The sequence below is a fragment of the Manis pentadactyla genome, chromosome 7 (assembly GCF_030020395.1).
Source record: "Manis pentadactyla isolate mManPen7 chromosome 7, mManPen7.hap1, whole genome shotgun sequence".
Lineage (NCBI taxonomy): Eukaryota > Metazoa > Chordata > Mammalia > Pholidota > Manidae > Manis > Manis pentadactyla.
Genome location: NC_080025.1, coordinates 148,101,430 through 148,115,779, shown reverse-complemented (window position 1 = coordinate 148,115,779; position 14,350 = coordinate 148,101,430). Strand labels below are relative to the sequence as shown.

The following is a 14,350-nucleotide window of genomic DNA, read 5'->3' as shown; positions in this document are numbered from 1 at the left end:
AAGTGGGCATTACGATTAGCATGTATAATGTGTCGGGGGGGGTGCATGGGAAGGGCTGTGCAACACAGAGAAGACAAGTAGTGATTCTACAGCATCTTACTACACTTATGGACAGTGACTGTAATGGGGTTTGTTGGGGGGACTTGGTGATGGGGGGAGTCTAGTAAACATAATGCTCCTCATGTAATTTTAGATTAATGATACCAAAAAAGAAAATATGAAAAAGAAAAGCCCAGAAACGGTGAACTTAAGTGCAGATTATGTAGATACACATTTTTTCAAGTCCCCATTATATTCATTACAACCTCATGTTTTGCAGTAGAGATGCAATATGAACTGTGTTGCTTGTCACCACACTGGAGTTTACTAGCGTTCCTTAAACACATTAAGAAAGCATTAAACCTGCATTACAAGAAAAATTAATTTAAAAAGACCTAGGACTATTTACTGGAGCCACCTTCTCAGTGTCTGCAGGCCAGGGAGCTTAACCTCACAAGTAGGTAAAGGAAAGCAGCTTAGGTTGTTCACCAGGAGACAAACACAAGACAGGCAGGCTACATTACACGTGACATCCAACAGAGAATGACGAAGAACAGACCAGGGTTCAAATATTTGACCTTCATGGCTGTCAATCAATTATTTGGACTCCCTGAGCCCTGATTTCTTCCTGCCTCGGACACCAACACCTCCACCTCATGGAACAGGAGTCAGGACGAAATGAGAGTATTCAACAGGCAAAGCACCCTGCAGGAAGACAGGCACTAGGCACAGAAGCATGCCTAACAAGTGACAAGGACAGACAATGCCAAGGGCGGCTGGGCAGCCAATGAACTCTTAACTACAAGGACACAAAGATGCAGAGGCAGCATTTAACTGCTTAGATGAAGTTACAGAAATCAATACAATTTTTTTCCTAAAGAACAAAGTGCATCAAAAGCCTTTACAATCTTACTCTGACCAAGCAATTCACTTGTGCAATTTACCCCAAAAAGCAATTATAAATTGTTGGCTATAACCATGGCAATCAGACAACACAAATAAATAAAAGGCATCCAGATCGGTAAAGAAGAAGCTAAACTTTCCCTGTTTGCAGATGACATGATATTGTATACATAAAAAACCCTAAAGAATCCACTCCAAAACTACTATCTGAATTCAGCAAAGTTGCAGGATACAAAATTAATACACAGAAATCTGTTGCATTCCTATACACTAATGATGAACTAGCAGAAAGAGAAATCAGGAAAACAATTACATTCACAATTGCATCAAAAATAATAAAATACCTAGGAATAAACCTAACCAAGGAAGTGAAAGACCTATACTCTGAAAACTACAAGACACTCATGAAAGAAATTAAAGAAGATACCAATAAATGGAAATACATCCCATGCTCATGGATGGGAAGAATTAATATTGTCAAAATGGCCATCCTGCCTAAGCAATCTACAGATTCAATGCAATCCCTACCAAAATACCAACAGCATTCTTCAATGAACTAGAGCAAATAGTTCTAAAATTCATATCGAACCACAAAAGACCCCAAATAGCCAAAGCAATCCTGAGAAGGAAAAATAAAGTGGGGGTGGGGTGGGGTGGGAATTACGCTCCCCGACTTCAAGCTCTACTACAAAGCCACAGTAATCAAGACAATTTGGTACTGGCACAAGAACAGACCCATAGACTAATGGAACAAAATAGAGAGCCCTGATATAAACCCAACCACAGATGGTCAATTAATATACGATAAAGGAGCCATGGACATACAATGGATAAATGACAGCCTCTTCAACAACTGGCAAAACTGGACAGCTACATCTAAAGGAATGAAACTGGATTATTGCCTAACCCCATACACAAAAGTAAACTCAAAATGGATCAAAGACCTGAATTTAAGTGAGCAAACCATAAGACTCTGAGAAGAAAACATAACAAACATCTCTTCAATATAAACATGGGCAACTTTTTCCTGAACACATCTCAGGCAAAGGAAACAAAAGCAAAAATGAACAATGGGACTACAGCAAGCTAGAAAGCTTCTGTACAACAAAAGACACCATCAGTAGACCAAAAAGGCATCCTACAGTATGGAAAATATATTTGTAAATGACGTATTCGACAAAGGATTAACATCCAAAATATGTAAAGAACTCAAATGCCTCAACACCCAAAAATCAAATAACCCAATCAAAACATGGGCAGAGGATATGAACAGACACTTCTCCAAAGAAGAAATCCAAAAGGCACATGAAAAGATGCTCCACATCACTAATTATCAGGGAAATGCAAATTAAAACCACAATGAGATATCACCTCACACCAGTTAGGGTGGCAAATATCGAAAAGACTAGAAACAACAAATGCTGGCAAGGATGCAGAGAAAGGGGAACCCTCCTACACTGCTGGTGGAATGTAAACAAGTTCAACCATTGTGGAAAGCAATATGGAAGTTCCTCAAAAAATAAAAATAGAAATACCATTTGACCTGGGAATCCCACTCTAGGAATCTACCCAAAGACTACAAGTTCTCAGATTCAAAAAGACATATGCACCCCTATGTTTACTGCAGCACTATTTACAACAGCCAAATTATGGAAGCAACCTGTCTATCAGTAGTTGAATGGAGAAGATGTGGTACATACACACAAGGAAGAAACAAATCCTACCATTTGCAACAACATGGATGGATCTGGAGGGTATTATGCTCAGTGAAATAAGCCAGGTGGAGAAAGACAAGTACCAAATGATCTCCCTCATTTGTGGAGTATAACGACGAAGGAAAACTGAAGGAACAAAACAGCAGAAGACTCACAGACTCCAAGAAGGGACTAGTGGTTACCAAAGGGGAGGGGTGGGGGAGGAGACTGAGGGGTATTATGATTAGTACACATAGTGTGGGGGGATCATGGGGAAGACAGTGTAGCACAGAGAAGACAAGTGACTCTGGCATCTTACCATACTGATGCCACAGTGACTGCAATGGAGTACGGGGGGGGCTCGATAATATTGATGAATGTAGTAACCACATTGTTTTTCATGTGAAACCTTCATAAGAGTGCATATCAATACCATAATTTAAAAAATTATTGGCTATAAGATTTTTTTTACAATAAATCAGAAACCTAAATATCCAGAAATAAAGCACAAACATGTATATTTCATACAAAGTCCACACAATGAACAAAACATGCTTCCTATTTTTAAAAGTGAGAAGTTTAATTTTAGAAAACAGATCAAACAACTCGACCCTCAGCTTTGGGACAACATAGAGTATAAATGCCTATGGGTATTCATGGCACAGCAATGAAGCACAATAATCAGTATGGAAAGCACGAGGCCCTCCAGCAAGCCCTGTTTTTCACACTCTGCCTCTCCCACTCCCTCTCAGTGAAAACCACGGTCTGAAGAAGAGTGTGTCCACCCGCACAGGGACACGCATGCTGGCTTCCTGCTCACCAGGTTCTCACTGCACTCTATCCTTTGCATGCCCGTTTCTCTGCTCTTCCTTGAAGAGTTGACATTATTGGCAATTTTATCCTAAGCCCATGGCTTCTCAGCAGAAGACTTTCCCTTGAGGATTCCAGGCATCTCAGTTTCAACCACCACCTACTGATGGACCAAATGGACTCTGTCTCTCCCCAAAACTCCACACTAGCCCTCCCACCTGCTGAGCGAGCATCCTCAAGCCTCCTGAGTTGAACGTGTCCCTAGGAATCTAACATCACCATGGTTATGGAGTTGCCATCCATTCCAGTAATCCCAGATAAGATACCTGAAGTGACCCTCTCATTGCAGATCCCATCAATTCTACCTCCCCAAAACCCTCGAAGCCCTGTACTCAGGCTCCCATTACCTTCTTTAGGCCCTCGTGGCTCTCCCACACAACTGCAGCTGTCTCTCACCCGGCTTCCAGTCACCCGCACTTGCCCACCCTCATCTCTAGGAAACCTCAATCTGCTCAGTCACTTCACTGTTTAAAGTCCTTGAATGGCTCCCAGAGCTCCCAAATATGCCTCAGCATGACCTACAGAAGCCTTCAGGACCTGGCACCAGCTGCCTGTCTCCCTCCCTTCTCTTCTCCCACCCCCACTCCTGCCATGATGAGCAACCTGCAGGTTTGTGTTTCACAGCTGGACACCTCCACCCATGCTGTTCCCTCTAACTGGTGGCAACAATGCTTGTGTGTAAACAGCAGTAAGAACCCCAGTCCAGCACACAAAAGCCTATAGTACTAACATCATACCATCAGCCTGCAGGTCTGAAAACAGAATACATGTGGTATTAGAAGAGAATGGCACAAGAACAGAGGTCAGTGGAACAGAACAGACAGCCCAGATACAAACCCAAGAATATGATCAATGAATATATGAAAAAGGAGCCATCAGTAGACACTGGAGAAAAGACAGTGTCTTCAGTAACTGGACCTGGGAAAACTAAACAGCTACATGCAGGAGAATAAAACTGGATTACTGTCTACCTCCATACAGAAAAGTAAACTTGAAATGGATTAAAGATCTAAATATAAGTCATGAGACCATAAAACTCTTAGGAAAAAAACACAGGCAAAAATCTCTTGAACATAATCATGAGCAATTTTTTCCCAGACACACCTCCTTGGGCAAGGGAAACAAAATAAAAAATGAACAAGTGGGACTACATCAAACTAAGAAGTTTCTATACAGCAAAAGATGTCAGCAGAACAAAAAGGTATCCTACAGTATGGGAGAATAGAGTCATAAACGATTTATCCCATAAGGGGTTAACATACAAAATATATAAAGAACTCGTACAAATCAACACTCAAAAAAACTAACCCTGTTAAAAAAAAAACAGGCAGAGGACCTGAACAGACATTTTTCCAAAGAAGAAATACAGATGGCCAAAAGGCTCATGAAAAGATGCTCCACATTGCTCATCATCAAGGAAATGCAAATCAAAACCACAATGAGCTATCACCTCACACCAGTCAGAATGGCCACTATCCAAGACAAGAAATAACAGGTGTTGGTGAGGGTGCAGAGAAGTAGGAACTCTCCTACACTGTTGGTAGGAATATCAATTGGTGCAGCCACTGTGGAAAGTTGTATAGAGGCTCAAAAAAAAACTAAAAATAGAAATAATATATGACCCAGTAACTCCATTTCCAGGAATTTACCCGAAAAAAAAAAATCTCCGATTCAAAAAGATGTATACACCTCTGTATTTACTGCCACATTATTTACAATAGCCAAGATACAGAAGCAACCTAAGTGTCCATCCACAGATGAACGGATAAAGATGTGGTAGATATACACAATGGAGTATTATTTAGCCATAAAAAAAATCCTGCCATTTCCAGAATAGAGAATTAGAAATTAAGGAACTGGGGAAGTAAATATCATGACTAGACACATTAACATGATTAAAATGCAGACTATAATACTGTTTTGTAATGTACTTATTTCCATTAAAAATGAATCATTTTAATAAAAGTAGACATTGATAAATTACAAATGTTAATACAGATGACAACTTTAAATGGTTGTACAGCATTCCACCGCATGTTATATTACCATTTGTTCAACAAATTTCCTATTGTTAGACATTTAAATTGTTTCAATTTTTTCAACATTACAAGTAATGCCACAGTCATCATCTTTTCCCATACATCTGGAAAATTCATTCCTTAAATGTCTAAAAGTAGAATTAATGGATTAGAAGGGATGTACCTTGTTAAAACTCCTCCCCTAAAATGTGATTCTTTAAGTTCCCCTCACTTAACGTTCCTAAACACCACACCTCCCTAAGTGAGTCATTCTAAGCCACCTATCTGTTGATAACTCCCAGATCTGCATATCTAACTCAGATTTCTCCCATTTCACACATGTACAGTCAACAGCATGTAAGACATCCCCACCTTGGTCCACAGGAATCTAGACATTCCATGTGACCACCTCTTACCCCTCTTGAAGCATCCACTCCCTACCCCTCATCACACACCTAGACTGCTCTACTGGCACCAAAGACTCCAGCCCGACTCAGCTCACAAGTGGAAACCTGACCCAAGCCTATCAGTGTCCCCATCCTGAGAAACGGAACTGAGATCGAACTGTCTCCGTGGGACACCTGAACTAGCAAATCATATGCAGTCAAGATCACGTGCAAGTGAAAGGTAGAGAGCCACTCTGCAGAGAGCCTGGAGGAAAAGGTGCAGCCCAAGGAGATAGACCAACAGTGATCACCTTGGTGCTGAACACTCAGTATCTGGATATGATTCTGTCCTGATGTTCTGTGAGATACCATCATATCCATTCCATACAAATCCTAAGCCAGTTTCAGAGGATTGCTATACCTGTAATCAAACAACCCCTAAAGTAATTTTTTGTGCACTACCAAGAAAGGAAAAAAATACTGCCAAAAAACTGTATCAAACTAAAATATACCCTGATTTCAGGAACAGTAAGAAGTGTTAACGTATGTGATATAAGAATCTGTGGAATCCTGTATGCTTACTCCAATGTTGACCCTCCCACCTACCACCCTAATTCCATGTCCTGGGAGACTAAGCCCCCACCAGCTCCACCCATTGCTGTACTGGCACCCAGGGAACTCCAGAATGGGGGAAGGACTCTCTGCTGTTCTTTAACTTCCACTTGTTTTAAGTCTTACTCCTCCCACAAGATAACAATGAAGGCAAGGACTTGCAATGCTTCAGATCCTACACTGAACCTTTAAACACACACTAAAAATACCCATTTAATTTGGGGGAAATAAAAAAGATGTACTTATTCAAAAGGTGGCAACTATTCACTCGTCCACTTAACCCAAGAAAGGGAAGATTTCAAATAACATAAGACATGGAAAAAAGATTGCAATTTTTTTTTAAGTGAAGGAAAGGATTTACGTTGCAAAAGAGAATTAAGGAAAATATGCATATGTAAGTGCTCAACATTGTCAGAAAACAAAATTAAAGCTACCATAAAACTATGTTCTCACCAGAACTGTCAAAATTGAAAGGACTGACAATGCCAAGTGCTAGCAAGGAAGCGGAACCACGGACAGTCGGACACCAGCAGGCAGCTCAGGGAAACTGGCAGCGTTCAGGAGAGCTAATCCAGGTGCAACGTACGACACAGCTCGTGAAAATGTATGTCCACCAAAAGACATATACCAGAAATGCCCACAAAAAACAGAATGGATCAACTATGGTGTGCTCATACACTGCAACAAAACAAGATGGATGGTTCCACCCCAGAATCGTGAGCCAAAGAAGCCAGATCCAAAAAAAAAAAAAAGGAACACATTCTATGTGACTCCAGTCACATGAAGTTCAACAGGCAAACTGTAGGCATAGTGGTCATCTTTAGGCAGAAGGAATACTGAATGGAAGAGGTCTGGAGAAGGCCCATGGAATGCTGGGAATGTTATCTGATGTCAGTCCTAGTCACAAGGATGTGTTCATATGTAAAAATCCCTGCCTGCTGGAGACCTGCCTAGAGTCCTCACCAGGCCCATGCACCCGTCCCCAGGCACTGCACGTTAGCTGCTGCCCTTAGCTGAGGGGCCAGCGTGTCACGTGCCCACCCTCACCCCAGGGGCTTCCTGCAGCCAATGATCAACTGATACAGGGGTACAAACTGCCAGCTCCCTTACCTCAAGGGCAACTCTGGGAGGCTACACTCCAGGTCTCAGTGGGACTAGGCTAGAGCTGAATTCCAGTTGGGAAGAGCCCTTCTCTCTACCCTCTTCTCTCCCCTCCTTAATTTCATGGGCACAAGGATCTCCTCAGGCTCTTCTAGAAGACACGGCCTAAGGCATGTACACTGTGATCCTGACTGTATGTTGCCTATACCTCAGTAAAAAGGAAGAAATTGTTTAGCACAGCTAAAAAAGCAAGATGTGCAATCTCGCCTTGAAATTCTGATCAATACATGACTATATTCCTCAGAGAAGATGTCACCCTGTGAACAAACAGGATCAGCACCCTAGGAGGGCATGCTGAGACACCCCATCTGCAACAGAAGTCACGAGGTCCTACATAAATCAAGTGACATGGAGTCTAAGGTAGTGAGCTGCCACTAGTTTGCTAAATGTATATACAATCATTTAACTGCTCTATATCTCACCTGTACACTAGGGGATCTGGCCCTGAGGCTCTCCAGGAGCAGAAATCCTTTGACCTCATTTGGAGTTTTCACGGATACCCAAGCCACTGGATGATGCCAGCCCTGCTAGCCCTACACAGTACATAGTTCTGCAGCCAGTGACCTCCAACCAATCCCCGTCATGCAAAACTCAAAGCTTGAAAACTATCAGTACATTTCTCCCCCAATTCTTTCTCCACCCTCGGAAACCATCATACACACAGGCCCGTAGCACAATTTAAAATGTTCCTACTTGGATTTGAGCATCTACTTAGGGTTATGTGCCAATCCTGTTATCAAGTGTAACATACAGAATATACTAATATAGAAAAAAAATACACAAATCATTTACAGAACATTTCAACATTCTTTAGTAAAGAATTAGCTTCGGTTCAGCTAAATTTTGCAAACACTCTACAAGAACGGGGAACACCCTTTTATTTTTAAACTGATAAAACTAAAACAGGCAGAAAGCAGATCCATGAGCCAGAGGAGTGGAGAAGTGGTGGAAAGTAAGCGAACGAAGCAACATTGGCTCTGAACTATTTATTAGCTATTCCACTGAATCAGTACATACTAGCCAGCAGAGAGGACAGAGTAACTATAGTTTATTCATCCTTACGCTACACATTATCCCGAGAATAATTATGTGGCCAATTATAAAAGAAATAAATTCCTAGTCTCTCCAGAAATACGTTTCCAGAAGGCTGATAAAGGATAATTTTCAGAGCCTTGGATTCAAGCATGTGGCCAATCATGAAAAGTTCGGCCTCAATTTCAAAGCTCGCAGATACTAACAAACATATCCTGTTTACTTTCCACAACAGAAGACACTCCTTAGGTAGTATTCTAAAAGCAGGTTAATTTCTGAAAAGAAACAACGTTTCCTTGGCCCAGAGTCCTTTCACTACCCACATTCAAAAGGCGGCCCCCCAGCATCCCCGCTCCCTCCGGGCCGTGAGGGCCGCAGAGCCGCCGCCGCCGCCGTCCTCCCAGGCCCGGCGCGAGTCCCCGGAGGCGGCCGGTGCGCGCAGCGCTGGGCGGGGGTCCCGCGGCCGCCGCCAGGCCCCCGCCCGCCTGCCCGGAGCCCCGGCGCCCAGGCTGCCGGGCGCCGCGCTTACCTTCCTGCTCGCGCCTCCGAGGGACACCTTGGGCCTCGTTTTGAAGTCCCCTTCGAAACTGAACATCTTCCCGGCTTATCCCATCTGGGAGGAGTCCCGGCCTGAGAGCGGCGCGGCGCGCCGGGGCTCGGGGAGGCGCCCCTGGGCACGGGGCCCCGCGGGAGCGGGCCGAGGGGAAGGGCCCGGGCCGGCAGCGTCCCCGGCGGCGGGGACGAGGCCGCGCCAGGCTGCGGCCCCGACGGGAGCCCGGCCTGCCGCGGGCGGAGGGGCGGCGACGCTGGGGACGGCCCCTCCTCGCCGACCCTCATCCACGCTCCCGCTGCTCCCGCCGCGGTCCAGGCGCCCGCAGGCCGCGGACCCACGCTGGACTGAGAGCAGCAGCCGGCAGGGAAGATGGCCGCCGGACGCGGCCAACGTGCGCGGCCCCGCCGGCGTGCGCGCGGCCGCCCTCGACGGCGCGTGGGAGCGTGGGTGTGCGGCGCGCACTCGGCTCGGAGGCCTGGGCGCGTACGTGGGGGGCGGGGCAGGGCGGCCCCAGGTGAGGGGCGCGCCCCGGGCCGGGAGCGTGCGTTTGAGGGGCGTCCTGCACCCCCAAGTGGGACCGGTCTTTCCTGCAAGCGGGCTCGCGGCTTCCATATGATGAGCGGAGACTTGGCGCCTGTAGAGATCACATGCATTTACCTGCTGACGTGGGTCGTGTGGGTCCCTCCGACGCATACATGCATGTGTGTCACATTCATACCGTGTACACACGTACGCACACATAAACACAGGTACCTCACATGCACATGTATCGTACGGACGTGTATGTACACAAATATGGACACACCACATACTTGCGTAAGTATGTCAACTACACACATAAATACATGTCCTATACATGCATACATGTTGCACAAAAACGTCAATTACACAAGAATATCATATGCACTTGTAACACATATATGTCATACACACTACCAAAAGCAAAATTTTACAAACTAATTATTACTTTGTGGGATGCAGTGATTATTTTTTACTGCTGGTTGCAAACCAGTAAGTACATTTCATAACCCACTAATGGATTTCAATCTCAGTTTGAAAAATCCTGTCCCCTCACCCCACACACAATGTATGTGCGAACTAGGTCACAAAATAGAGCATGTTTTTTATTATAAGTCAGGGTCAAAAAAGGTTGAAAGCCACCAGGTTAGCGCACTGTTTACCAGTCAATGAACGTATACAGCTACTCTGATAGGTCAGGAAATCCTTGATTCATCATACTTGTCAAATTTTGCCAACTTTGAAATTTTCCAGATTTTATAAATAAAGCATCACACTTCTTTAACCTGTCAGATAAGCAAAGATTAAAAACATTGTTAAAACCCAGAACATCCCCTCAGTGAATGACTCTGCTCTGAGGTCAAAGATCTTGCCTCAAATAACTTCCAGGTCTAGACCAGGAATGAGGAGCAGTCAAGCCCGTTTGATTCGAATGCTAAGCCTGGTTTGCAGTATCAGTTTTGCTGGTAATGAGGTGTGTTGCCTCCATCTACTGGATATTTTTGAATTTTTCTAATGAGCTAAAACACGGGCAGGAATGGTCCTACCTCCTGGGCTCCTGAGCCCTGCACTGCTGTCCTTCCTTTGCTGATAGCTTCCACCTGTGTTGGCACATGAACAGCACTGACCCAAATCTAGGGCTTATATGGGCTGGCGCCTTCACGGAAGACGACTGCAGTCAGTTCTCCACTGAAGAATTCATCTGTCCCCATGCTAGAGGAAAAACTAGCCTATCAGAGGAACACTTACTTGTCTCCAACATGAACCCTACTGAAAGATTTTCAAGGATTTTTAAGATACTTTTTTAATAGAAAATTTCAAGCCTAATAATACAGAAAGAATAGTATAATCAATCCCCATTACCCATCTCCAAGCTTCAAGGATTATTCACTCATGGCCAATCTTTTGTAATTTATACTCCACCCTCTCCATTATTTTGAAGCAAACTCCAGACATCATTTTCATCTATAAATATCTCAATATGTATCTCAAAAAAAAGGGGGGGGAGAGATTTTTGGAAAGTACAGTTATATCATTACCCTACAAAAATTAACAGTAAATTTGAAGGCTAATTTTGACTCTCAAAGATTCCCAGCCATATGTGCTGACCTGAGGCCCTACTACCCGTGAAGTACAATTCTAGTCCACTTATCACATCCTTGTCCGAGTTCCTCTTGGCAACTGCAGACTCAAGCCTGAAAAAGCCCCCAGCTCAGCTGCTGCCCACTGCAGTGCTGTGAGATGCCCCCTCAAAAATCTGTTACTTAAGCCGTCATTACTAACAGGCAGTGAGAAGAGGTAGGTTAAAATCATGTAACTATCACACACATGTGAGAACAGCTGAAATAAATAGTGGCATCCAAATGCTGCCAGAGAGGCAGAGAAACTGGACATCCCATATGTAAAATGTTAAAGCCATTACGGAAAGACACTGGCAGTTTCTTCCGTAAAAAATGAAATACACACTCACCCTACAGCCCAGCAATCACACTCCTGCACCTTAATCCCAGGTGATAAACGTTGACGTCTACAGGACATTGGTATGCACATGTTCACATCAGCTCTGTGTGTGTGTGGCCACATCTGGGGACCACTGAAATGTCCTTCAGAGGGTGACTATCTAACCCACTGTGGAATTTCCACAGCATGGACAGGACTCAGCAATAACGAAAGAGTGCAGCAGTGGCACACCCAGCACTTTGGGGCCTCAGGATGAGGTTACATGAAAAAGCCACTCTCAAAAGGTCACACATGTGCTGTGTGATTCCATTTATCAGGCAAAATGGCAAAACCACAGAGACAGAGACTAGCTGAGTAGCTGACACAGGCGGGAGGCCTGTGGGGTGCAACGGGTCAGGGTCTCAGTTGGTGGGGTTACATGAGTATACACATGATAAGAACATGTAGACCTACAAACACATGTGCTAATGTCACCATGGGAGGGAGTGGAAGGCACACAGGACCTCTTTGTCCTGTGATTGCAACTTCCTGTGTGTGCATCTGTAACTACCTCAAAATAAAAATTTAAACACTGTCTAAAATAAAAATAATAAACATCTTGAATGCCAAATATATATTATGCATATATATATATATATATATATATATATATAAAGACCTCCATTAGGTGAGGTCTTCTAGTGTTTGCAGAAGCCCTGAATGTCTCACGCTCCATCAGAAAGCATGTGTTCCTCTTAATTTCTGCTTCCTTTCTTCTGTACCTTTGCTCCAAATGAATCTGTGTTAAATACACAATCTATTTTTAAGCTATTGTTTCTGGAAGCTTGGGAGGCCTTCTCCATTTATCTGAAGATTCTAGGTGAATGTCATAGATTGTCCCAGAAGTTCTTTTGCAATTAGCAGCTGGGGAGAAGGAATGAGTGTCTTCCATCAGGGCGGTCATCCATGTCTTTTCTTCCCTGTTACCTCATAATAATTCAGACGCTCAGTAAAAATTGCTTATATTTTATTATAAGGATTTATTGTTTAAAATAGTAATACATGTTAATTACTTAAAAAATCAAAACAATCCCAACATAAAGTAGTAAATGAAACTTCCCATCTGCCCTACATCCTCATCGTTCTATCTTTGAGATGCTCAGTGTATCAGTTACCTATCAATTGTCCACCTATCTATTTATCAATTATCTATCATCTATCCCCTGTCTGTATACCTATCTTAGTTTCCTATCACTGCTGTAACAATTACCTCAAACCTAGTGGCTTTAAATGACACACACTTATTATCCTACTGTTCCAGAAATCTGAAGCCCTCAAGATCCTTAATTTAATCACATCTGTAAAGTACCTCTTGCCAGGTAACATATTCACAGGTTCTGGGGATTAGGATGAGGGGGCAAGATTTTGCCATTTTGCCTGACAAATGGAATCACACAGCACATGTGTGACCTTTTGGGAGTAGCTTTTTCATGCAACCTCATCCTGAGGCCACCGAAGTGCTGACTGTGCCACTGGTGCACTCTTTCATTATTGCTGAGTCCTGTCCGTGCTGTGTACATGCCTTTTGGTGGGGAGGAGTATTATTCTGTGTGCCACACGATTTAGGATTGCTCTGTTTTTTAAAAGAAATTGCCCCCAAGTTTCCCAGCAGCTTTCTCTTTGTGTACAAAAATGTACCATCAATATCTTTCCATGACAGTACTTAGAATCTACCAGATTAGTTTTATTGGCTGCTTAGAATCCCGTTGTGTGGATGGGCTATAATTTATTCTTTCACCATCTTCCTATTGCTTGACACCTAAGTTGACACTATTTTGTTGTTACAAGTTTGTTTCAAGAACATTCTCGCCCCCCAGAATGAGTTCTTTCTGCAGATAGACACCCTAATGTGACACGGCTGTGTCACAGGGCACAGGCTTACATGTGATGGGGTCTCTTCCTTGCTGTCCCCAGAAGATACCCCCCCTCTCCTTTGGGATCATCCTGGGGCCGCTGGTGAGCTGTGTAGGTGTAGGCCACAGAGACTCTGAGTCCGAAGAGGACATTCGTTAAATGGACACCAAGGCCACGGTTACACCCAAGGCTGGGAATACTCTCTGTCCTCATCTTACATCCCAAATCATGTCCAACCACAGTGTCTGGGAGAAGTCATCAGAACTCACGCAATGGGATGACGTGCTCACATTGAAGTTCCCCAGCAATAAAATACACAAGAAATTCCAATGGATAAAACTATAAAGAAATACATAGAAAAGTTTGTCACAAAAGTGGGGATGGTTGCTACTGACCAGGGAAGATCTTGGAGGGAGCGTCTCAGGTACTAGCAACGTTATTTCTTATCCTGCATGGTCTTTCCAGGACGGTTTGCTCTGGCATTATTCTTTAAAGTGTGGTTATATCTTAATGCACTTTCTGTGTGCATAATAATTTTAATGATAAATTTCTCTAGAAAAAGAAACTTAATGGTGTTAGTTCAGGCTGCTGTAACAGAATTCCACAGACCAGGTGGCTTATGAACAACAAGAATCTAATCCTCACAGTTGTAGAGGCTGGACGTCTGAGACTGACTGACCTCGCAGGCCCAGTGTCTGGTGAGAGCCTGTC

At 43.8% G+C, this 14,350-nt stretch overlaps 1 protein-coding gene across 1 annotated transcript in view; it reads right to left on the bottom strand.

The window, feature by feature from the left end:
* UBE3C (ubiquitin protein ligase E3C) overlaps nucleotides 1-9,660 on the bottom strand; it is a 130,761-nt gene extending 121,101 nt beyond the window's left edge. The window contains exon 1 of the mRNA XM_036899701.2: nucleotides 9,245-9,660. Coding sequence (XP_036755596.2) covers nucleotides 9,245-9,310 — 66 coding nt within the window. The 5' untranslated portion in view covers nucleotides 9,311-9,660. The remainder of the gene's footprint in view (nucleotides 1-9,244) is intronic.
* Nucleotides 9,661-14,350: the final 4,690 nt, after the last annotated feature.